Source organism: Sprattus sprattus (assembly GCF_963457725.1).
Source record: "Sprattus sprattus genome assembly, chromosome: 15".
NCBI lineage: Eukaryota > Metazoa > Chordata > Actinopteri > Clupeiformes > Clupeidae > Sprattus > Sprattus sprattus.
In genome coordinates this window covers 14,898,455-14,925,593 of record NC_137913.1, presented here as the reverse complement: position 1 = coordinate 14,925,593, position 27,139 = coordinate 14,898,455, and the positions used below count along the sequence as shown (strand labels likewise).

Genomic DNA, 27,139 nt, shown 5'->3' with positions numbered 1-27,139 from the left:
ACTTCCCTTCAACTAGTACTTAACTCGCACTTACAGACTTTACATTCCTGCACTTCTTTCTTTTTTTCTTTTCAATTTCTTATGTAAAATAGTATTTATTGTTACACTAGGTCTCTATTGCTCTTGCTTGACTGTTCTCTCCCTTGTAAGTCGCTTTGAACAAAAGCGTCTGCTAAATGTCAATGTAATGCAGGTACATAGACACATGACTTTCTGTTTTTCCACTCAGATAAACAACACCTGAGCACTGCCCACTGTAGCCACAGAAGCACGATCTAAAAGTTGGCAATGTACGGCGTTACTGTGGTTACCTTTGTTTCAAGTCTACTTCAGTTCAAACTTTTACCCGTGATATACGCAGAGTAGAACTGACTGAGCCTAGCTCTGTAAACACACACACAAACACATGTACACAACCCTGCGCTAAATTAATGAAGTGAGTTAACGGTATTTGATTTTCCATAAGCTATATTTGTATCTGGTGTTATTGAAATGTTCTCAAAGTGGTGCTCAAGATAAGGGACAAGTAGGTTTTATTTAGGTCTATGGAACTCAACGCTGAGCCATTAAAGACATAAGGAAGTCAGGTGGAATAGAGCATTTGCCTACTATCAGTTTTAAACCTTGTATGGAAAGCAGGCTACTGGTTTTGTTTATTGTTGCTTAGCAACATATGATAGTTTAAAGAAATGAGGTGTGGAGTCGAGCTGCAACATTATTTCTTCATTAACTGCAACACCGATTTCCTCACCAACATTATGGCACAACTGTTGCATAAAAGCAACGTCAAACCTGGAGTTTTGGTGATTGCAATGATCTAACTAGAAAATGCATTTCCTGAAGGAAATACCAGTGCATGAAATGCAAAGGTTAAGAAAGGAAGAAGAAAAGAAAGAAGAGTGAAAGAAGGAAAGAAGAAAGGAAAGAAGAGTGGAAGAAGGAAAGACAAAAGGAAAGAAGAGTGAAGAAAGGAGAGAAGAGCAGAAGAAGGAAAGAAGAAAGGAAAGAAGAGTGAAAGAAGGAAAGAAGAAAAGAAAGAAGAGTGAAGAAAGGAAAGAAGAGTGGAAGGAGGAAAGAAGAAAAGAAAGAAGAGTGAAATAATGAAAGAAGAAAGGAAAGAAGAGTGAAGGAAGGAAAGAAGAGTGGAAGAAGGAAATAAGAAAAGAAAGAAGAGTGAAAGAAGGAAAGAACAAAGGAAAGAAGAGTGAAAGAAGAAAATAAGAAAGGAAAGAAGAGTGGAAGAAGGAAAGAATAGTGAACAATAGTGGCTCTGGATGAAGAGATAAAGAGAGAGTGAAAATATTGAAAAAAGGAGATAAAAATGGATTGAAGAAGAGAGATTGAGTGTGAGAGAAAGTTGACTGAGAGAGAAAGATGGAGAGATGGAGAGAAAAAAAATAGAGAATGGATGGTGTCTTAATGTTCCTAGTTACAGTTAAATTGAGAGGGACAGAGAGAGTAGAGGTTCCTTTGATTTGGTGCAGCTGTCAGTGCAAGCCAGTTTAAAGACCCTATTATGATGTCATAATGGCCCAATGTAAGTCAATGGGAGACATTTATATTCGTTTTTCTTTAATATCTTAAAAAGTATAAAGTTTAGAAAAGTGAAAAATACATAGCATAAGTGTCGTTTACAAGACCTACGCAACAAAGTTTGAATGAAGTTTCTACGTTAAGCGGTTCGGGCTGAATTAATCGCAGAAAAAGGTAACAAGAATAAGAAGAAGAAGAAGAAGAAGCCTAGGAATAACAATACAGGGCATTTCATGCACTGTAATAACTGAACATCTGCACCATTGAGCAAACATCACATCACATCAGATGTTCTAATAGCAAGGGTAACCACACAACCACAAGACTTTTTCTAACAGCCATTGTCTGTTCCTCTTTCTCAAAGCATGGACTCTTTAGAAACTTGTCCAGACTTTCATTTGACATCTTTGCATTTTTTATTAAATGTCTAGCTAGCTAGCTTGCCGTGATCTGTCACTGACCACAAATGTAATGGCATAAAGGCAGCAACACCCTGCACTCATTTGAACTTTCATGTGGTGGGAAGTGTCTCTCTCCATTAGTCATTTTTTTCCTATACATTTCAACAGTGTTAGAAAATAATTAGCATAATAATCATAATTATTAATTATATCATTATTTAATAAAAGTTTAATTGGCTGGGTTCTAGGGCGTTTCTAGGGACTCTGGGGGCCCCAAACAAGTCTCGATGAGGACCCCCTAACCCTGCCCCCTGAACCCCAATGTCTACACGTCAACAAAGGGTATCTGTTTAAGAAAACCTTTATTTTTTTAAAGTACAGATAACCATGAATATATATAACTATATATTATTTGCATGTGGACACCTTATACAGAATAATTTAAAATACATTTTGGAAGGGAAGTCACTGTAATCTTCATATTGGGATAAACTTATTTTACCTTCTTAAGTAGGCCTATCTCTCCGAGACATGTAGGTCTACATATTGGGATGCATTAAGAAACTTAAACAAATCCCCCTTAGAGAAAAGAGCATAACACCTGTAGAACCATCTACCTGTAGAAACCCCACGGCCAATTGCACCCACTGCCGCCGCAATGCTTTACACTTACTGTTCCCCATAACCTATGCCAGCATTTATATTCAATATATATTATTGCCACCACCGGCATGTTTCTCTGTTCCTTCTCCCCTAACCCCTGTAACAGTTAGCCTATGAGCTCAGAGTATACCCATTAAACTGTGGTCTTGCTTGTATCATGTATTTACCACCGGATGTCTGTATATGGGCCATTCTACCGAATTGATGCAAAGTCATGTCGGGTATATTTTGAATTTTTGTATGGTTTATTCCCAAAACTTTGTCCGTATATATATTGTACCATATCTAAAGTACACATATCTAGTAAAAGAACAGTCAAGTTTTATATTGTATTTTCAGAATGTGTTGGAATGTTTTTCCTCTTCCAAAAATTGTCACTACCGAAACATCACATTTACTATAGTAAAAAAGTATTATTATTGACCTGTTCAGATTGTGTTTCCTTCCCTTCTCTGAAGAGTATTTTTACAAATATTTCTTGAAGGTTTCCACAATGAAATCCATAGAAATTAATTTTTTACCAAATTTTCAAGTTCAATTTATCTGTTTCGGTAGTGACTGCACTGTTTCGGTAGTGACTGCACTGTTGGATGGATGTTCATTTCTCTCCCAAAATCATCCAAAAGGTGCTCTGGGCCGCCCTTTAGTCCACACAACACATTTATTTAAAAATTATGGGATTGAACTACTTACCATTTCATTTTGTCACTACCGAAATCATCTGGTCACTACCATATGTTTCGGTAGTGACTGTTTCGGTAGTGACAATTCTAGCTAACTTTAAGCATAAATAAAGAATTCTAGCAATCACACGGCTTGCAAACACATCTTTGAAGAGGTGAACACACATACAAACATAAGATTTTCCATGAAACCCCAAAAGGTTTACTTAATTGAAGAAAACATGCGTTTCGGTAGTGACAATTCTTAAGGTTACACGTCGATTTTCAGACTTTGGAACACATTTATATAAAAACTATGGGATTTAGCTACTTACCATTCAACCATGAGGGACAGAGATGCAGTGTCACTGCATGGTCAAAAATGCAGAGTCGTGGCTAAGACACAGGCTCAGCCAATGGACTAAAACTCATGTGTTTCGGTAGTGACATGAAAACTAGGGACATGATTTTTTGAGTATAGTAAATTGATTTAAAAATTAAACCCACAATAAGTCTAAATATTCCAAGTTCTGTTTCAACCCAATCATAAAGATCTTTGAAATTCAATCATTGGAAAAAATCTAAAAAAATTGAAAAGTGTTATTTAAAGGCATTGAAATTTAGATGTCAGGGTTGGGGACAGCTACTTCCCAATAGAAAGTACCCTATAAATGATGATTTTGTATATATTTAGCTTATCACTATCTCATGTAATGCATTGGGTTTATATAGACCATAACATTTTCTAATTAAATATCTATGCCTTAATACCTAATTGTTTTGTAAATAGTTTTTATTGTTGAGGGACTGCATATTACACGAATTCGGTAGAATGGCCCATATATATTATGTACATCTACTAAATGCAGGCTATGTACAACACCTGTTGTTTCCCTTCCCCTTCTGCCACACAACCCTCCCCCCATCCCCCCCTTCCTATCTCCACCCGGCCGACCTCAAGCAGATGGGTCCCCCCTTATGTGCCGTGGTTCTGCCGTGGTTCTACTTACAGGGAGTTTTTCTTGCCCCTGTTGCCATTGTGCTTACACTAAGGGGGTCCAGGCTCTGGGCTCTGTAAAGCGCCTTGAGACAATTGAATTGTTATGACGCTATATAAATATAATTGAATTGAACTGAATTGAATAACAATAAATGTATTTGGTCTTCTAGCTGAAAACTGACTTTATTTCTATTGGTTTAGAGAGTGCTATTTGATATTGCAAATATTAAATCCACAGCCATTGCAGGTTATCCTAATTTGTACACTGTCAGACTTGAACAACCATATAACATACAATATATGTCTTTACGCATTAAAAAACAGATGACAGTGTAGAAAATAACAGTAGCAGCCAGAATGTTAACACAAACTCCTTACAAAACACCTAGAAAGCTAAAAAGTGTACACTCATTATTATCATGTTACTGGCTAGCTAGTTGTTGTTAAAACTAGCAACCCAATTTGAATAACCAATTCTCACTAACCAATGTTTTCTTATGCTTGCTCCACTCTTATCGCCTGCACTTTCGTTTTAAACGGTATGATGTTTGTGTTTCACAGTGTTGTTGTGCTGAAGCCTAGTTATGAAGCTCCTTCCAAGCTAATGGTGTGAGGACCCCGTACTGGGTTTCTGGACATGTCATTGTAGTCTCCTGCACGGAATCATAGATTTCTCGGGGGTTCTCACGTAATTGTAGTTGCTGTGGACTAACGTATTCAGCTGTCCTCGAGGGCCCCCTGGCTGGGTGTGCCGGCTTTATATTAAGATGGCACAGTCCCATCTGGGCACACCCTTGGCTGCGCTTGTGAAACACACACACACACACACACACACACACACACACACACACACACACACACACACACACACACACACACAGATACACACACACACACAGATACACACACACACACACACACACACACACACACACACACACACACACACACACACACACACACACACACACACACACACACTCACACTCACACACAAAGACACAGCCTACAGTAACCGCAAGAGGAGAGGTACTTCACATAATGATGCAATGACTGCCTCATGAAACCTCTATTCCCAAGTGAGTGGCACAACATGGTCTACACAGCTTAGCAACAATTCCCTCTGGAGCAGAAAGGATCAGCTTTTGTCTCTCTGCCAAAGACTGCCACTCGTCCTCCCCATCTTCGCATCTCTCTGTGCCATCATGCTTGCTGGATTTCACTCTTAAGACGTTTATTGACATTCTGTGAGTTTTTTTTTTTTACAATTCTCAGTCATCAGTAGCCAACACAGGGGCTGCATGCCTAACCACCTCAATATAGCAAATGGTGTTCCTTTGTCGCAGAAATTCGGACACAATTACAACAGATCCATTGGTAAAGCATAAAGGATGAAGTCAAACTAAATTCTTTTTGTAGAGTTCTTTCAAATTTCACAGTCAAAAACTAAGGAAACTTTTAGCAAAACTTCCCAGGTTGCTGCAAACAGGTGGAGGGAATTCCCGGAAAAATGTACAAAAAAGCCTGTCCTTTTTTTCAAATTTTTCATCCATCCTAATACAATCCCCCATCTCATCCCTCACACCTTTTGACCACACCTTTTCCCTTCCACACATCCACCCGTAACACAAATGAAAGGTGGAGTTGCTGCCAAGGCTCGGCGGAAGGCGGGACCTTACCTGCTGCTGGGAGCCCAGCCCAGACCTCTTGGTGGAACCCTGCCTGGAGCTCAGCCTCTTCCAGGACTCCGAGAAGCGGCCGCGGCTCGTCCGATGCCCAGGATTCTGGGGGTCATCCCGGGTGGAGCATGCCCGGACCGCCTCTCTCCTTTCACCCCACTTCCTATTCGTCATGACCCCCCTCCCTTGAAAGGAAAAAAACTCTCGCCTCGCTTGGCTGCCTACTGCGCGGTGCGCCGAAGAAGCTTGGTAGCCTCACAGTCACAGCACGAGTTCCCCCCTCTCCAAATGCCACAGGTGTCAGGTCATGTACCGTTTATCCACTGCGCCTGAATTCACTTTGCTCCTGACTTTGTCGCGGAGGATGAAGTGGAGGAGACAATTGAGTTTGTAGTCTGCGCCCTATTGCATGTGGCTGCTGCAGCTTCTGTTAATGATGTAGGTTGCTCGCAGTGAGAGGGAGGGAGGCAGGGAAAAAGAGAGAGGGAGAGAGAGAGAAGCCAAAGGGAAGAGGAGTGAGAAAAGAGGAGAGGAGAGGAGGGAGGGAGGCAGAGCCTGGATGAAAAGAATAGTTTCTCTCTGAGTCTAAGCGCAGCTCAACCTGTGAGCTTGCATGATCCTGAGTCTTCTGTTGTCTTCAGAACTGAGAGAGTAGTGAGGAGCTCTGTGTTCCAGTAAGCCACTCGCACTCTGTGCACAGCATCACCACTCCTCCCCATGCTCCTTCACACTCCCCCTCTCCCTCTTTCTCTCTCTACTTCCCTCCTTCCCTCCCCCTTCTCCTTCCCTCAGTCCCCACTCTCATCTCTCTCCTTGCAATAGTTGTCTTTTTCCTTGATGGTTGTGCTTACCTGACTAATTTGTTCTTGAGACTATTGCATGATTCAGAGCCGACCCAGACCATTCCACTCTCTCTCACTTTTACAGATTTAAATGTTTTTTAATCCACACCGCTTTATTGCCATAAATACAATCCCAGTAGAAATCTCTAACACCGGAGCTTTATACTGAAGATAGAGACAGAGATTGAAAGAGAGACAGAGAGAAAAAGAGAGCGAGCGAGAGAGAGAGATCTCCCAAACCCAGAGGGATAACCAGACTTGGGAGATCGACATCCTTGTCACTTTTAGTTTTTTTGGAATCACAGTCACCACCCCTGTGGCCAACGTCTTCTCAACAACAGAGCATGCACACTGCAGTGGGGATTCGTATCACACTCAGAACAGTCAGAAGAGGCAGAGAGATGGTGAGGGGGTTTTCACTGTAGTATCTCACACAACGCTACCTAGTAAATTGCCTTTTTCTATTTTTATAGCCTCCATCCCTCTGCACGAGAGAAATTTATAAAGATCCACAGAATGGCAAATACAGTACTTTATTAATCTTTTATTAATTCTATTTATTTAGTTACCATACCGTCGTATGACATTGCACAGCTAAGGTGCAACAGGTGAAACCCTGTGAAAGGCCATGATACAACTGGCCAGGCCTTTATTCTACACTTGGTTAATATGTCAGTGTATACTGAGGCAAACCTCTGGTCCTGCCCTCTGCCTCCTTAGTACATCATCAAACCTAGCCGCCTCCACATTCACCCCCACCCCTCATGTGTATCCCCTCACTTCCCCCCTGACACGCTGCCCTCTCTGGTTTGCCCTTTCTCATTGCCACACACTTGTGGACAAGCAGTTGCCACGGTTACCTGGAGAAAACTCCCATCCTGCATGAATGCTGTCTTGTTAGAAGGGACACGGCGTGCTCTATACTCAGAAGAATGCATTGTCCCTTCCTGGTATCCTCCTCATTGTGCCAAGCAGATGTGTTGAATCAGACATAGTAGGAGACAAAAGGCTATACAATGTTTAAGTCTGATACCTGTGTTGAATGGTGAGGTGAACTAAATCTACTACCTAACGTAGAATGAATATATTTATGCCATGGATGCAGCCGCCATGCTAATATCATTCAGGGAACGGTTTGACTATGAATTGTTGAGTGTATAAATACTAAATCAGCCATACATACATACAGTCTTACATAAAGTGAAACGTTACATAGAGACATTGTTGCAAACATACAATATCTGCTGTATAGTGAAATGGTGATTTCATGGTTAACTTCACCTACTGACTTGGACAAAGTCAGGTATGTCGACATACCTATGAACATACACTTCACACACCACAGCAAAAGCTCATTAAGAAGGCTCCTGCAGGACCTACTATAATCCCTACACAAATCTCTAATACTGCCAAGACCTTAAAATTACAGAGCAGGGTTGAACAGGCCTGGACAAGTATTTGTCACAGTGGGGTACTAAAATATGAGATTTTTCATTATAGATGTCAGCTACACTTTCCAGTAAGTTGGACATGTGGTATTAAGTTTTAAATTAAAAGCTAACAACTTCTTGATGGCCTCTTTGAGAGTGCAACTACAATTTAAATGTCCTCAACTCCTTTTATCTTACTGTGTAAAATGACTAAATCAGTGTCATTACCGACATCTCTCATACATGCAGCAGATGTTACTTAATGAAACTTATCTTACAAAAATGTAAGCTTCTGGCACCCATGCAAGTAAAGGGATTTAAAAAGTGTGTCTTTGAAGTGGCAGAGACACCTGAGGTTAATCAAGTTTGGGCTATTCTTTGTTGACTTTCGGTGAATTATGTTCGCAAAACATATTGTTGTTCTTCAGTCTTATTATTACTATTATTTTTATGGTATATTTTGGTGACGTTTCAAGAGCCACAGCTCTCACAATATCGATTCCAATAGAGCGCTTAGACAACCTTTCAGTCTTAATGCTTTGTAGTGTGCTTGTGCACTGCTAATTGATAGGTTCACTAGTAGTTTTATTTTCTTTATCTCACCTGTTTTTGGCACCACTTCTGCTCTTAGCACTTTTGAGATATTGACACCAACTCTATCCTGATCACATGCAGTGCTCTTGTGAAAATGTTTGGCAATCAGCAATCAGATAGCTAGTTGTCGACAACTTTGGGCAATGACAGTCAACACCTAGCTGTTACTAACTTACATTAGGTTGACAGTTTTAAAGTGAGCCTCATGCCTCGACTTGAATGTAGCTTGTTAGAGGTTTTTTTTTTTTTTTTTTTAACAAACCGTTGGTTTAAACCACGCCAATGTAACTTTGTTAGCCTCTTGTGGAAACAGGAGTTAGTTTGCTAACCTTAGCTAATCTCTTCCGAACCAAGACATCAACAAAACGGCAATGTATGATAAAATATTTGTCTCCTGTTGACTCTGTAACTCCTGTTTAAACATCTTTTAGTTAGCTATGATAGTCAGCTGGTATTTAGCAGTTCGTTAAGTACAAGCCAGCAGCTAACTTCAGCTAAATTATCAGAAGCCAGAGAACCACCAGACTGACGATTTTCCAGGAATCCTTTTATATATATTATTAATATGCAGTTCTAATATGACTAAACGCTATTTTATTCATTTGGAAGAGAAAGCAAAGTTAATTACTTATTTCTAAAAAGCTGAATCAGAATAAAAACGAAAACGTGGTAGACACTCCTGATGCTGACTCTCAAGCCTAATTTATGCTCATAGGCGCAAGCGCAGGCGCAAGAGGCCCTCGCAAGCCCCTTGCAAGCTCAAAGCGCGTCTTTTCACGTCTTGCGTGCGTCGGCCGATTTTCTAGACTTGCGCCAAAATGTACACAACATTTACACAAGCCTCGCAGCCTGCAAGGCTGTGATTGGTCTGCTGGTCAGTTGACTACGTCCTGTCTGGATGTCTATAACCCATCGTAATGAACCGAAACCACTTGTAATGAACCAAAGTTTGTTTGAATTGTTTACTTTGATGAATATGCTATTCGCTAGCGCGGCCTCTAAGGAATTTCCCCTATACGTTAGCATTAAGCTAACGTATTTTCTTTCACAGTTTAAACATGCAATGCTATGTGAAACGAATGTTACAAGATGAGATTACTAAAATGTATTCTGCATGTCTGCTCAGTTTTACAGTGCTACCCAAGTAAAGGTTTAAAAAAAACTTCAAGCTTCAGACTTTGTTAGGAAAACAGTTTTCTATCTGCCGAGCAAATGACTCATGGTCATAAACAAAAACATTAACGTGAATTAAACTTTACTCCACCTATCGTTCTGGACGTGAATTGCTTTGCAACACGGGCCACCTTATAGGGAGCATGAATTGCTATGAGTACATTTACACAACATTTACATAACAATGTGACACCGTTGCAGAAGCATGCTGGCCCCTTCAGGGTGATGGAGATGATATGGCAGCTGCTAGCACAAGTGACTTGGTGAAAAGTTAGGTACTTAGTGTGTAGGAAAGCAAAGAAATCGCTGCTCTCAAGGACATACACCTTGCAGGGGAATGGATCAAACAGTCAAGCCCACACAAGGTCAATGGAAATTGCCAGGGTGAAAAATGGAAGGTAGGATAGACTAGAGATTGAAAAAATATTCTGTATTCGCTGTGACTGAATTGTGCTAGACCAGCTGTGTGCACTGTGCATAAGGTGAAAAGTTGTACAGCAACACACAAGTGTGCACGTGTGTTTGGTTAGGCAAGTGTGCTGTGTGGATTCTGTTGCAGGGCATGTTGTTGCGTGGCTGTGTACAGTACAGTTGTATGAGGTGTATGGCGTCAGACTAATGACAAAACTTGCACGCGCGATAAACGTCTATTCGAGCAACTTTCAGGTTTCCGCGAGCGTGAATTTCGTCTGCGCACTCAATTTTAGCATCTGCAAGGGAAAATTCCACCACTGCAAGCGCGATATCAATATGGGATATGAAGTGAACATGTATCCTTTTGGGAAAATGTAAACCAATTTCTACCTTTGTATCAGCAGTGAGGGGTTGAAGGACTCTTCTGTTATGGCTTCTTCTCGTCATTGACTCCTACAGAGATGGACAAAAGAATGGTGATGATGGTTAACAGGGTTAGCTATTCAACAAAAGCTTTTATTCAAACAACAGGTAATTCATTCATTTATATTTATGTGTGAAAATCCATAACCTTGCTCTATTTCTTTTTTTGTACCGATCACAAACATAATAGATTACTTACAATTTGATAGGTTTCTGTAGAGCAGTCCGATTTTACAGATATAACAATGACTGACAGTGTACTGTTCATAACTTACACAATAAGCGAAGTAACACCAAAAAATACAGAAATATTGTTTTATGATGATAAATGATTAGTTATGTATCATGGAGCGTATAAAGCTTAATTTAATCAAGCAATGTCAGATGTTGAGGAGAAGACTTTAGCATAGCAACATATCAAAACGGTCATGAGATAACCACTGCATTCTCATGTGGGGACTCATACTTTGAGTGCTGCATTACATTATCACTGTGAACATGTAGATGTTAATGAAAAAAAATGCTGATCATACCGACAGTATTTGTTTAGCAAACTTGAGGGAAGACATAAAATGCTGATATGTAAGATCCATGTGGAGATCTCAGACATCCCAAGTCTCCCGGAAGTTCCGGGAGTCTCCCGCATATTGATAACGACTCCCTGATGCCCGCAAATTACTTAAAATCTCCCGGAATCTAGAGCGGGCGAGCAAGACCGCACATACGAGACAGACGTGCTGCAAACCGCGTTGGCATCTGTGTAGGGTGGGCACGACAGAGAGGGAGAGGGACCTAGAGACTGTGCGTGTGTGAGGCAGTGTGCGTGTGTGCCTCAGGAGCATCCTGATTGGCCTGTTTCGGTAAATCAACCAATCAATTTTCAGTGTGGGCGGGCTTTTATCTCTTCTCCCGAACCGAATTGACCCTTCCGCAAACTCCGCCCCCCTTAGCAACGTTTGGTATATCAGTCAAGCATTCACGTTTCCCAGGTTCTCAGCATTGATATGAATGGGGTGGCAACATGTTTTCAACCGTGTCAATTTCAGCTCTACCCAAAGAAATCATAAGCATTTTTTGGAAAAACAGCAAGATCTCAGATCGAAGCAGGCAAAAGGGTCTGCAATATGCTTATATAGACAAGTTTACACGTCAAACCCTGGGCGCCGCCATTACCCTACACCAATGCATTTCATTTCCGCCGGAAGTGGTTTCACAGCGGTTGCCAATGTAAACAGACGCTTTGACAGCCAACTGTCAGATCGCTATCGTAAGCTAATAATGTCCATACAATGGCAACACAGTTTAAATGATCTTACTGGAGATGGCATTACTATCCCCCACCCGAATTCAGTGCAGAACTGGGTGGATAACATGGCGACGTGGCCAAACATAACGTACAGTAAGATTTGCGCCTATTTCGTGGACTCCATAGCAACGGATGGGAAAGCGATGGACAGTCTGAAAGCCTCCGAGGCATATCAATATTTGCATAGCGACAAAGTCGGTTGTGTCATGTCATACAAACATGATCGTTTCGTTTATTTGAAAGCAAATGTAGAGCCTAGTCAATCTTTGAATAACGCGTGGCATAATGCTTGGGTGCTGGTAACTGAAGCTGGAGAAGTCAAAACGGCTGGATGTACGTGTGTCGCTGGACCAGGGAGATCTTGTTCCCATGCAGCTGCGATCCTGTGGAAGGTAACTCATTATTTGACCATTGTACTCTAGGCCTATACGTCTTTTTTATTTATATTAGTAAATTCTATTATAGTATATTTTTTTAATATATATTTATTTATTTATTTATATAGTATCAGAACTACATCATAGAGGTTAGAGTGTGCAAGTGTGTGTACCAAGATCATAATAATAACACATTTTCTATTACTGAAATCCCAGTGCAAACTATATCATATGGCATGTTTGCAGTGAACTCATTATTATAATATCATTATCAATGCACTGTTTTTACTATAATCTTTCTAGGTAGAAAATGCTGTGAGACAGGGGAAAACCGGGCTTGCCTGCACAGACGGACAGAACCAGTGGAATGCTGGGTCTAAAAGAAATGCTGGTCAGAGGAAGATGAAGAATGTATGCTTCAAGCGACACAATAGGAAGGACCTCTACCAGCTGCCATCAACTGCACAGCCATCCTCTACCACTCCAGAACCAGCACAGGAGGTGAGACTCTTTGGAAATCATGGAGAGTGGAGGAAGAACGCACTTGCCTCACCAATGGCAGAACTTTTCAATTGCCCTGGGAATAGCCTCCTACAACTCTGCCTTAATGCTGATACCTCCAACATCACCGATCCAATACCATGCCCACACCTCCATCTCCTAACCCATGATGAGCACCACACACCACTGGCTTGTGTAAAATGCAGAACCTTCTACAATCAATACATTGATATGTCCACACCCCAGCTTGAGGAGATTGAGAAGGTTACAAAAGCACAGAGCAAAAAACAGGTCTGGCACGATGCACGGAGAGTGCGAATTACAGCAAGCACAGCTAAAAAGGTGCCCATTCGCTTAACCACGGCGCCTGAGAAGTTTTTGTCAGAGCACTTACATCCATCCTTCCGTGGCAATGCCGCAACTCGTCAAGGAGCAGAGGGGGAGGAACTTGCAAGGGACTATTTGGAAACTCTGGGCAACAACATCGAAACCAAAGGGTTAGTGGTGTGCAAAAAGGAACCGTGGCTTGCAGCATCACCCGATGGAGTGATAAACAAAGACACTCTTTTAGAAATCAAAACACCTGTGATGGGAAACAAGTCAATTAAAGAATTTTTGGCAACAAAGAGCTGTGAATCACAACTGTGGCAAATGGCGATAGGGTAGAATACCATATTGCCTGCAATGGTCCAAAAGGCTACTACATGCAGGTTCAACTTGGGATGCACTGCACAGGGCTTCAGCACGCCAAGTTGGTCATCTGGAACAAAACTGAGCACCTAGAAATAGAAGTACCCTATGACCAAGGCTTTGTTCAGGAGCAAATCACAAGGCTGCGCACATTCTACTTTTCCCACATGCTCCCAAAAATCGTTGATTATTTTGTCGAGGGAAGGTTACAGTTCTGCAGTAAATATCTCAGCATTTTAAAACCAAAAAAATGTAATTAAAAAAAAAAACTGCCTTATGTTGGTGCCCAAGGGTGCCAGCAGATGTCTGTTGTTTACATAATGTAATATAATGATGAATTTAATGTTGAATATAATACAAAGTTGAGAATAAAGGTTGATGTATTTTCATTTCATTATTGCACTGAACTTCGATCATGAGTGCCCCATCTTCTTTAGAGTGTTACAATTTCTTTTAACACAATTCGTTCATAGTAAACTCATACATTAATAACACTGGATGAATTAATTGTTTTGAGGAAATGAAACAAATGGCTTCAACAAGAAAGATCATGTATTTAATCCTTACATGTATTAAAAAGTGAAATACAAAACAAGCCCACACAATAACATCAATATAACAATCATTTACAATATTAACCAATACTAGTATTCACACAGGGACACAAGGCAAGATTCTAAACCTCATGAGGCATTCTGATCAGTGGACTTCTTAGGTTAACTAGGCCAGCACAGATGGTCAAGATGTTGTCCAGTTTAGGTGCCATGCTGATGGGAACGGTCTGGGATAAAATCTTAAAGGCACCCAGTGCAACTTTCGAAGCTTAAAAATAAACATTTAATTTCTAGTCTTTTTTACACGTAGAAAGTTTCAATAACTCCATACCATTACATACCGACATTCAAGCAGCAAAGATGAGACGTTGTTGTGTGGTGAGAACTGATAGAAAATCGATAACAACAACAATCGCCGCCATTTTCTTTATTTTTTGTAACCTACAATAAATAAAGCATGCTTCCAGTCAATGGAAAAATGGCTTCTCCCCACCGGCGATTGTTGTTGTTTACGATTTTCTATCAGTTCTCACCACACAACGATGTCTCATCTGTGCTCCTTGAATGTCGATATGTAATGGTATGGAGTTATTGAAACTTACTACGTGTAAAAAAGACTAGAAATTGAATGTTTATTTTTCATTGAATGTTTACATAAAGTTGCACTGGGTGCCTTTAAAGACCTTCAGTCTCTGGATTGCTCTTTCCACATGTATGCGGACATTGGCTACTCGCCTGGTTCGTGTTATCTCCTCATTGGTCAACTGATTGCGCCTGTTGGTGAATGCAGGGATGTTCAAACTGACCTTTCTTTCATTAAGCAGGTCCCGAATGGTGAACCCACGGTCCGCCATGACCTCATCACCAGCCCTTAGATAGTCAAGAAACCCACTGTCCATTGTGATAAACTTATCGCTGCTTCTGCCAGCAAATGCGTCAGATATAAACATAATTAGTCCATTAGGGGCCACAGCGACAAGATTTCACAGTGTTGCGTGATTTATACTGACTGAAAGTGTCACTCCTTGAATCTGGGTTTGTGGCTCTCTGCATGGCACTTTCGGCACAGTCAATGATGCAGGTGGTTCGAGGGTAGTTCCTCTTAAACGGTAAGGGCATGGTGGCACGAATGGTCTCTCTTGGAAGCCAGGGGATCAGGACTTTGAATTGTTCACCCATCACGCCAATCCAGTGACTAATCACAATGCTCGCTATGGATGTAGACACATTGAAACGGTGAGAAATATCTCCTAATATAAGATTTAGTTTTAGCTTCATCAAGGTCATCAGGATTTGGTCAACAACAGGAAGGGTAATTGATGGCTTAGCGAAAGGCAACAACGCCGTCACCATGGTGAAAAATTGAACCATGCGCACTCCTGTATACAGCCGAGACCTAGAATCATCCATGACTGTGGTGCTAGTCACAGTAGGATCCTCGCACTGTGTGGCCTTATCTACTTTAACAGACTGTGTTGCTGAAAAGTATGTGTGGTCAGTCAGTGACGGATCCTCCCACTGGGTCTGGGCATCTCGAAATTTTGGTGTGGCAGGCTCGGCCTCACAGGCAGGCTGACACGTTTCGGGAGCATCTAAAAAGGGGAAGAAAACACATAGATGGAGCAAAATTAATGCAGGCATAGTAGAGTCCTCTCACTAAAAACTTCACAGTCGCATAAATTGTACTACAACATTACACTCTCTCTCTCTCTCTCTCTCTCTCTCTCTCTCTCTCTCTCTCACACACACTCACACACACACACACACACACACACACACACACACACACACACAGCACTGTATCTCACAACCCAACGTACGTACAAGCAATGATGTAACGTTAGCTCTACTGTCTATGAACATTAGCCTAGCTATGGTGAACATTGTTTGTCCCATCTCTAAAACAACCAGCTGTTTTAGCAAAACACCGATAGCAATGTAAGTGTATGATAACTTCTTCACAGTTAACAGTATTGTCAGTTTCATAGCTAAAGTTGCTGAACTTACCATCAGATTGAAGTCTACGCTTCTTTGGGGAGGCAGTGGTCCGCCCGGTGACTCGTCTCCTCTTTGGCTGGGTAAAGCGTGTGTATCCCAACCACAACTCTGGAAAGGGGTTATTTCTCGTTGGTCTCTTGTCCACAAAATGATGTGAACACACAAAAACGGTGCAGGGTGGATTTATTAAATTCAATGCCTTCAGCCAGGCTCGCGATTCCGAGTCGGCATCAGGCTTGCGAAAAAACTGAAACAACGGAGGACATAAACATTGTCTCTTCGTGGCTGGTTTGTGGTCAAAACACTCTCTATTTAACCACTCGTTCAGGTGTTTCCTTGAGTTGGTACAGCCAACTACTGCACACGTAGTTCCCGAACCACTTTTCCTAGATACGTTTTCCATTCTTTTTCAAACTGTGTCTCTGCGTCGATATCGGCGATGCCTAGCAACATAAACCTGAGCCCGCCAGAACGGAAGTGGAATGCATACACGGAAGGAGTTAAGGAAGTAGAGCGGAAACGGGTCAATAACTTGTCTATAGGCTACAACCACGACATTAGATGCCGTCTTTGTAGACAGACAAATGCTAAGGCTAACAGGTTCATTCCAGCTATGTTTATTTGTTCTATTATCTACACAGTCGCTGCTACGCAAACATGTAAGGTGGTAAAACTGAATCGTATTTTAAGCAAGGGTTTTCTCACGTTTTCGATGCAGTGGGCAGATTTTAGCGACATAGCTTCTTGGAACAAAGTAGGTGCTTCTGTTTACGTTGCTGTCATTCAGCTGTTGGGGGGGGTCGTCTACATTGTTTGATCCACAGCAGGCATTTCTCTCTCTGGGTCTTGGGTTTCAGGAAGGGATAAAATGTTACCCCTCCCTCCAGCCTTTTTGGATATCGACTGTCAGAATTACACACTCCATAAGCACAACGTTTCATTTTCTCTTCTCGAGCAGACGTCTCTCTCATTGACTTCCATTCATCAAAATGGCTCGCTTGACTGAGGTCCCGAGCTTAGTCACCGTTGCTAGGCTATGATTGATCAGTTACCGTTTTGGGGAGTGGTCGCGGAAGGGTCAATTAATCAGTTCAGTGTATCTAGGAACAGGGGCACCATATGGCACAGGGAGAGTGCCCCCCAAAAAGAAAATATAAGACATTTTACAACAGATCTTATAAAAGTAAATCACAATGACCGTCTTGCACGCTGTACTATCTGTAACAGTGATTTCAGCATTGCCCATGGTAGGTTAAATGACTGTAAAATATATGTTGAGGTGAGTTCAACAAGTTTCATTTCATGTGCATATTATTCATGCCGGCTAGTTGCCAGGGCTACATGAAAACAACAAGCTCCTTAGACTTGTTTAAAGATGCAATGGAATACAAATAAAAGCAGTTAACATAAATAGGATAGTATTAGCAGCATATAATAAATAGTAAAAGTAATCTACATATTTAAACATAATTAACAAATAATTGCATAGGGCTATAGCCTACCGAATGATATTATGCTTTTATAACTTTTAGGGGGGGAATACCTCCCTGAAATGACTTTTTGCAGGTTAGGATGTCTGAGATCTAAGATATTTAGGTAGTTCAATTCAAAAAATTCAGTAGTCGATATCAATACCAGTAAAATAACACGATTCTCGATACCAAGGTAAAAAAAAAAAAAGGATTTTCCAAGATTCCATGCACTTGAACTTGAAACATGAAGTTCTTTATTAAAATATGTGAAAAATAGAAAAATGTCAAGACATACGAATCATGTGCAATAGAGCATAGCACCACAAAATAAAGTGCGATTAATGGTTATAGTGCAACAACTAGTGACACATTCGAGACTTCCAGGCATCTTTTCAAAAGGTACTGTGCGAAAACAACAACAGTGCAAAAGAAAACCGTGGATATAACAGTGCAGCCATTCAGCTAACAAGATGAACATGAGTTTTGAGCTTCTTAAAGGACGTATTAAATACAAAATAAATCAATGTTCACAGTGGTGGCGGCGAAATTCCAGATGTCACTCGCAAATCGTCTTATAGGCTACATTGAGGCCGAACACCACCCTTGGGATTATCCCTTACCTACCCCACTCCCACTCGTGCTATATTGCTTAATTCTCTGGGTCTTTCACAAAGTAGTTATTACGTAGTTTTGGAAAGGGTATCTCCCTTGCATTCCACCTTTTTGCGCGAGCTCTGACTGTAGAGAGAACTGTCATTGGTCGACCGCCTTCCCAGTGTTGCAAGATATGATAATTATCCTCCAAAATGAGCCTGATACGATACGCCATTTCCAGTATGGCAACAATGCGCACCTGACCGCCTCCACTAGTTTCATCGTTTACTATAGTAAATGGCATCTGCATGTGAAAAACATGCAGTGGAACACTGAAGCTAGACTGCCCCTGTCAGCTCCAGAAGAAGCGCAGCACCGATTCTAGCTGGCATCGGCACTCACGGTACGAAAGGTATCGTAAGTATCGGTTCTCGTGACATGTTCCCTAGTAAGAACCCACCCATTTTCAGGCGTTCATGAATCAGGCAGAGATCTTTTCCAATGATGGTCTTCCAAAGTCTGTAAGAAAACATTTTAGAAGACACTTCAGAAAATCTTCGAGGATGAGGCCCATTGTCGAAAAGGTTCGACAAATCCTGAAAAAGTTTCATCACTAGAAAACACTTCAGGGGGTGGATCATGATTGCACAACCTCAAAAACCAACACAAACCCCCCCCCCCCCCCAAATACACAAATACACACTCAACTTCTCAAGCTCGCCATGGGTGCCCTTTTCTGTCTCAGTGGCCTGACGACAGTAGGCTAGGTCAACTTTTCAAAAATGGCCTCCAAAAGGCAGCAGGTGTCAGGGGCAGAAAAAAAGAGAGAGAGAAACTGCGAGATGATGCCCTTGCATCACTTTCAGGTAAGTCCATGTTTAATCATTGTTAAATACGGGAAATGTGCTGCTAATTTAATGGTTAGCCTATGCATACACTTCGAACTAGCTGACGTTATTGCTAATGTTAGCACACTCAAATATGTTATAACTTAGGTGCAAGTAGGGTTGCCAAACATCCCGAATTATGGGTGATTTTGTTTTGCCCCGTCAGGGACGGCTCCAGTCCCGTATTCCAATCACAGCCTTTTTTTGTATCCGTGAAAAGAGACAATGACAGTTTAGTGTAATCTGTGCCCTGGACACAAGCGCCTCTCAACTCCACTTGACTCCACAAGCATTATAAAATAATAATAGTAATTTGTTACGCCAATCAAATAGAGTATCTTAAATCACATTCAATTGGAAGCTTGCACATTGACTCCTGGTTGTTTTCATATTTCATATCAGATCAGCATTCTTTATACATGATGAACTGGTGTTAATATGTGTGAATATGAATTCATGAATATGAACTCGTTCATACGAAGTGTCACTCACAGGCACCCATTATAATTGTATAAGTTAAATCGAGGAGACTATAACATTTGCTAGATAACTTACTTCGAATCTGTATTGACAAGAGGTAAATAGCGCCCCCCCTTGACCCATATAAAACAATTTTAAAACTGTGGCCAGGCAGTGAACTGCAACAAGTCTGAGTTACATAGGACGTTGAGACAGAGGCCCTGTTCAAAATGGGCTAAAATGCTGGTTAACCAATGACGTTCTGACCGGAGCGCGGGCCAAAAAAATAATGCTATTTCAACAAAACAACATAAAATTTGAGAGAAACTTGTAATAATTGTCTTGACTATTAATGAACAATACATCCAAGCAAGTCCAGTTTTTTTTCTCGGGGTGGGGGGGGGATCATAATAATAATAATGTCAACAGTTAAATTTGCTGTTGATTTTTGATAAGGCACAAACCTGCCGTTTACAACAATATCAGTTCATCCTTGGGGGGCATGGTCGACTTGGTTAGTAAGCATCGTCAATACAACCTTTTAGAGCATAATGATACAGTACACACTTGAAATACTTTTTTACCCTCAGAAAAGTGCAAACCCAAATGAAAGGTCATGCCTTATTCAAATCTACCTCATGGCTCTTTTAGGAGTATAAATGTATCTTAGAATTGAATTTCAGCTCTCATTATCTTGGTTCAGTGACTGGCGTTGACCTCCTGTGTTTCTCAATGCCGGGAGATGAGAATAATTGCCTTCATCTTATTTTAATCAAATGTAATGTAAGCAAGAAGTCTATGAAAATGTCACTCCGGCATCACCGAGGGGAGGTCCGAGCCTGGGAAGGGGATTAGTGAGAATAACATTAAGTAGAGCGTTCAGTGTTGAGCGATGAGCATATCCGTCCACAGTATAGCCTGTTTATGTGCAGTGCTTCACTCATAACCTACAATAACTGTTGACTGTGTGTGAGGAAATGAGACGACACCATCAGCCTGTAACCTTTTCTTCAAAAGATCTGGGAGTCTGTGTGTTTATGAAGTCAAACTGTAATAAAAAATAAATAAAAATTCAAACATAATCATGGAGATGGGATTGGAGATTTTGATTTGATGTGTGTGACCATTACATCGGCAGGAGTGTATCTTCCCAGCAGAGAGGCAAACAGCTAATGAAAATGTGAATGAACACTGTGCAGTGGAAATCCCAGAGCATCCAGAGCCTCCCTCATTTGTTTACATTTCAGATCATTTGACTTCATTATCAGATTACCGGCCGTCTCAAGGCACGCATCACACAGAGGCTCAGACTGGCAATGGCATAAGCACAGAGATAATATATTTGACACCAATGCTCAAACGACTGAAGTGACGAAGACATGACTCATAGCTAATTCATCTTTAAGCATATGGAGGAATTACGGGCCCACAAAGTGAAAATTATACCTTGGCGCCTCTTTACCAAGGGGGTACTTTGGTGTCATTAGAGAATTATAATAAATTAGTTAATAAGTGTGTTTGTGTGTGTGTGTTTACACGTGTGTGATTGGGTGAATTATTCATGGAAATCGAAACCCATGTTGCGCAATCAAGCGTATTGATCCCAAGATAAATTGCATGAGAAAAGGCTGCCTTCCATATGGAAAAGATCTGTAAAAACATGGAGGAATCACACTTTTCAGGCATGATAAATCTGTGAGGAAGAGCTTTCATATACATACACACATACATATAAAATGGCATAATGCTCTGAAACATGCAAGGTAGGCCACGTTTTAAACATATATACAGTATATCATATATAAATCTTATATATATCATATATAAAACATATTTTCTCTATGTTACTGTAAACTGTTCCTGGGCCGAAATAATGTGTGTTGAAAAGGAACACGTGAAGTTCACAGACTTTTTCCATATGGGCTTGGACAGACAGAGCAAGGACAGAGACCCTTGTTTCTTTTGCCTCCATGGACTGAAGGTCATGTCTGATGTTCAGTGCTAAGGGGTTGAGATGTTTTGAAAGACACAGCGAATCGTCTATTCTCAGCCCTCTGCCTCTCCATTCTGTGCCTTAATGCCTGGCACACTCCTCCGCACAGAGAGCCAAATTATGTGCCATTGATTCAGTGTCATCAGTGCTAATGGAATGATGATGGGTATGCCCGTAGAAGTGTCACACACACCCCAGCACAGCAGGAAGAGATTGTTTGTGTATTTGTTGTTGTTGTTTTTTCGGGGGGGGGGGGGGGGGGCTTAATGTTAATTGTTTATTACATTATTAATTTAAATGATTTTGGTTTTGGTATGTGGTGTATTAAAACATTTCTTTCCATTCAGGCCAGGTAATTTGCTTGAGACCTGGTTCATGCTGCTGGCTTAATTGATACATCCTTTCACTGAATGCTAAAAAGGTTGTGGGTGCCTTTTTAGCAGTCTGAAGCCATCAATAATTCACACGGCACATCGACAAATCTCTCCCTCTCTCTTTCTTTCTGTCTTTTCTCTCTCTCTCTCTCTCTCTCTTTCTCTAATCCACCTGTAATCTCAGATGTACATGAGACTTGAGTGTCACCTATTAACACACCAATTTCAGGCCCCCCTCACCTTGTTCTAATCTTGTACAATCCTATTAAAATACATAAAACAAGAATCATTTGTGCCCACATCTAACTGCTAACTAGCTGATGACAAACAATTGTCTGATGTGTGTCAGGCAGATGTTGCCTAATGAGGAGTAAGGGAGTGTGAAGAGCAGAGGGAGAGCAAAGGGGCCTGCTACAGCATCACCTCCTCAATGGGTCTCATCCATCAGAAGGATGAACCTGCACCCAGGTTTGTGTGGCGAAAATAATGAGGTAGCAAAGTTAGTTAAGATATTAGCAGAACGCTAGTCATGGGTCGCAAATGAGTGTAATTGTATCACATTAGACAGTAAAAAAGGGAAGGATGTTTTACCTTGAGAACTGCAACGGTAATGATGCTCATAATTGTGATTAGAACAATACTAATGATTATTATTATTATTCACAATGTTTTGCCATGAAGATATGCCTACATTAGAGAAAGAGAGAAAGAAAGGAAGAAAGAAAGAGAGAAATCAAGAATAAGAGGGGAAGGAGGGAAGCAAATATGGTAAAAACTATCTTGCAAAACAGTGGTAAAGAGAGAGAGAGAGGATGGTGACGATGGCGAACGCTTTATCCTCTGAGCATATGGTCTCATTCTGTGCAGCCGGCTCAGTCACCAACAGATGGTGAGTAAGCAACAGCTATCATTTATTTACCATGCCACTGGTTACAAATACACCACAGTGACCAATTAGGTTCCCTATTAATCCACAGGGGGCTTAATAATCATTGGGAGCAAATCTTAAAAATAAGCAAAAGAGGTGGTGAGAATATATTCCATATTCCATAAATTCCACCCCAATTAACATTTAACCAAACAATGGTCACACTCTTGTTTGAAGCAGTTGATAGACACAGAGGAGGGTTGTGTGATTGGCAAATTAGATAGATAAATCACTTACTGGTTTGATGGTCCTTAAAAGTGTTCTTCTGTTTTCTTGTCCTCTGGGGCACCTTCTTAAGTTTTGTTGCTGAAGATATAAATGCCAATCCAGCATAAAAACAGGCTAACAAAAATCCTAAATATACTGAAAGTGGTTTGCTTTTGTAGGCACCGGTTGACAGCTTAGGTGTAAAAAACCCTTTCAATCCAAAAGCGGGAACCTAGCTGACTAGTTTGACATCAGCGCCTTCCTTCCAGTGAGTCCCCCACTGTCAAGATATCCAGTAGTTCCCAGAGGTGGCCAGTGAAATGCCAAAGCGTCACTTCCCACTTCCACAAAGGCTTTTTATATCTCACTCAAACCACCCCACAGCTGGAGACGCTGAATAACTTAATGTCATTAAAGAGGAGTCTCCTTTCCCATCATCATGCCTTTGTAAATCTAAACAAGCGAAAAAAGAAAAGTTGTCTGAGGAAAGCCAGTTAAGTGAGGGAGGAAGAGGACGAGAGAGAAGACACATTCGTCTGTACTCTCTGCTCCATCACTGGAAGTGTGGCTAAACGTTATTACAGGAGACACCTGGGTCACCGGCAACCGTTTGACTCTCTAAACAAGACAAGGGGGTGCCAGGAGGGGGGTGCCAGGCCAGGGGGGGGGGCCTGGCAGAGAGAGAGACAGATAGAGGGAAGGAGAGAGAGATAGATTGGTGGATCGGTAAGCAGCGAGCAACCTCTGTGATGCAGGTTGCTAGGTGAGGGGGCCATAAAAAGACGTCCCTTGCTGGGGAGGGCAGGGAGGGGGGTGGGGGTGTACTAATGATGTCAAATAAAATAAAGCAAACAGTAGGTAGCTAACGAGTGCTAATGTAGTGTGCTCTCTCTTATGAATAAATGACAGGCCCCCGTCGAGGGATACGGTGGGGAAGAGGGGTGGGGGTGCTCAGGGGTCGGGAAGGGAAGGGACTACGTGTGTCTCAGGTGGAAACAGCACAGAGTGTTAGGCCATCGGGAATCATGTAGCATGAAGTTAGAAATGAAATGGTCTTCAGGTAGTTATAGAGAGGGGAGAAATATTTTCTGATATACTTAATTTCTCCCCCGCGTTTCTGGGTAACTTGGTTGTGAATGTTTCTCCTCTACACACAGTGTCATGTCACCTCCCTCATTCTTTCGTGCTTTCATGGTTTGTCTGTCCCTTCAAGAGAGGCGGTGTGCTAAATCAGATGATTTATGGAACTGCCAAACGGTAGACAACCTCGCTACAATTAGGCATGCTGTGTGTTACGGTTCTGTCAAAAACTGAAAATATGTCCAAACAAACAAACAAATATTGCATAATCCTTGAAAAACACCACACCTGTTCTATCAAAATGGAAAGGGACAATAATCTAAAATAAAGCTTTTAGATATCAAGAAAAACAGACCTGACCAGATTAAAGGCCTCACTTTGGTTGGCTAAAGGCAGAGACTCATCCTTCACTCACACCTTCACTCACTAAGAAGTATGGTGGGAGATCTCACCGATTCTCTCTGACAAACAACACTGAGCTCTCACAAAGTTCTGAGAGCCTATTCGACACAAATTGAAGGTATTTGTTGTCCCATCAAGAAAAATCTTTAATCCATCAACGATCTCCATGGAGATGGGAAAGCCCTATGTGCACTAAACAGCCAGCAGAGCAGAGGTGACCACCACTGAATCTCATGACACCTTGCAGTACCATGGCAACAGCGAGCCCTTACCCGAGTCCATCAGTTAAATCTGTGCAGTCAATGATGAGAACCTACACGGTTTGATGGCTGCTCAAATGAGGCCATTAAATGTCTTCTGAAATAACTGTTGGGTCTAATCGACAGACTGTGTGATAGATTTATTTTGAAATACCATTAGTCAGAGAGTGCTTGGAGGACTGGAGATGCTCTTTGAAGTGATGCTGGCAGACGAAAATTCACTTGAACGGTTGTCAAATTTGAGACTGATATCAGGAACATGGAGCAAGTTCATCTACAACGTCTACAACCGTTTCACATGTAGCAGAAGTTTGTCATATTAAAACTATGATTTTGTGCCTCCTTGAAATGCAAACTACTCAACTTTGGGATGAGGGGGAAAACAATGTCCACGTATTGTTTTAAAGTGCGCAGCACACAGAAACCGTGCCAAGTGGAACTACTATGCACGAGAGTTTTTTTTGTGTGTGTGTGTGTGTGTGCGTGCGTGCGTGCGTGCGTGCGTGCGTGTGTGTGTGTGTGTGTGCATGCATGTGTAAAGGAGAGGCATTACGATACAAATGGCACAACTGGACAACAATGTTAACTTTTACATTAATAAAATATATCATTGCAGAGAAAAATGAAAGACCAGTGTTTCCCCAGTGTATTTAGCAGACATTCCTTCAAATGGAAATTCAGATACTCTTTGGTGAAGCTCGGTGAAACTTTTAAGCTCTGTCTCACAGTGGTAAGCCGCCATTGTTCAAGATTACAGTTTTTTTTTGCTTGCTTAAGCACGATTTTGATTGTTTTGTTTTGTTTCAAAACACCTCACCCAATGAGCAAAACACCTCAGATCCTTTGCAAAATGAAGCACTCTAGTAAAAACTATACACTAATTTAACAAAATCATATTTTTTTACCATATGAAAAAAAACACACGTTGCATATAACTGAATTCTGTTTGTACCACAGGCCGTAGCCCTACTCATATACTTTATAAACAGTATTATTTGTTCTATCACCGACAGAACTTTAATTCTTTCAACTCTATCCGTCTATTAAGTCAAGTGTTTTTATGCACTTGTAACACTGCTAGAGCCAAAATTGTTCAAAAATACCACAGCCTTGGTTTAACATGCCATTAGAGTTACATTATTGTTGAGGCCTATCTAAATGCATTTTAATGCAAATGTCACACTTCAATTGAAATGTCACTTGCCTGTTAGAGTTTGCTGTTGGTTGACAGTCTGTCTAAGAGAGAAGGGTTTGTATGAGCAGTACTTACATATGAAAGAGTGTGTGTGTCTTTTACTCTGCTTTCCAGCAGCTCTGCTCTCTCCTTTGCCTGTGATGATGAACATGACATGAAGACTATTGTGTGTGACACTGAATGACGGCTCACAGGTCTCGTCCTACAAAGTTGGATTATCTTGCAGACATAATTTTACGTGAGTTGAGGTGAGTTTCTTGCCACTAAACAGCCAGTTTGTGCCTTGCTTTGAGTCTGGGGTTTCTCTGGTTTTGTCAAGTCATTTTGTTCTTTTGTTGATCATTATTTAACTCCATGTATTGCTATTGCTGCTTGCTTTTATTACTTTTAAAACATATATTTATTAAGAATTGTGTTCATTTTACAGACAAACAATACAAGACAACACAACAAGGCACATACAGTATAATGCAATTTGCTCTCACATATAGCACATACAGTAGATGTTCGTGTCACAGTAGACAGTGTGTTACAGTCATTAAGATTACATCAGCTAACTTGCATTGTTTAAAGGGGAGAACAGAATGAAAACAAAAACAAAACAAAAATAAAAAGTACTCAATCCATTTTATCATCCAACCAACCATCAACATCCATGTTGTTATTATCAAGGAAATTGTAGAAATGTCCCAAAACAATTTTTTTGTGTGTAACTTATCTTTTCTAAAGCTAAGTAAGAAGTCATTCCCTTCAACCATTGTGATGTGGCAAAGGGTGAATCAGATTTCCATGATAGAGCTATACATCGTTGGCTTCCAGAAAACAAATATTCAGTAGATACCTAATTTTTTTAGAGGTAGTGAAGTCTTCTGGATAGAGATTCAATAGGCACAATTAGGACTAAGAGGCACTTCCTTGCCAATGAATTGGCTTGCAAGGTCTAACACCTTCCTCCAAAAAGAAAGTATCTTTTGACATTCCCACATGCAATGAAATAAGGTACCTTTTGGTCTTTACATTTGAAGCAGGTATCAGGTATGTTAGGATT

General features: G+C 41.1%; 1 protein-coding gene across 2 annotated transcripts in view; it reads right to left on the bottom strand.

Annotated features, from left to right (window-relative positions):
- The window catches only part of trpm3 (transient receptor potential cation channel, subfamily M, member 3), a gene marked incomplete at both ends in the record, with an annotated part of 118,176 nt that extends 112,064 nt beyond the window's left edge, over positions 1 to 6,112 (bottom strand). For both annotated transcript variants that reach the window (XM_080852700.1, XM_080852701.1), the window contains one exon: positions 5,939 to 6,112. In XM_080852700.1, coding sequence (XP_080708826.1) covers positions 5,939 to 6,112 — 174 coding nt within the window. The remainder of the gene's footprint in view (positions 1 to 5,938) is intronic.
- Positions 6,113 to 27,139: the final 21,027 nt, after the last annotated feature.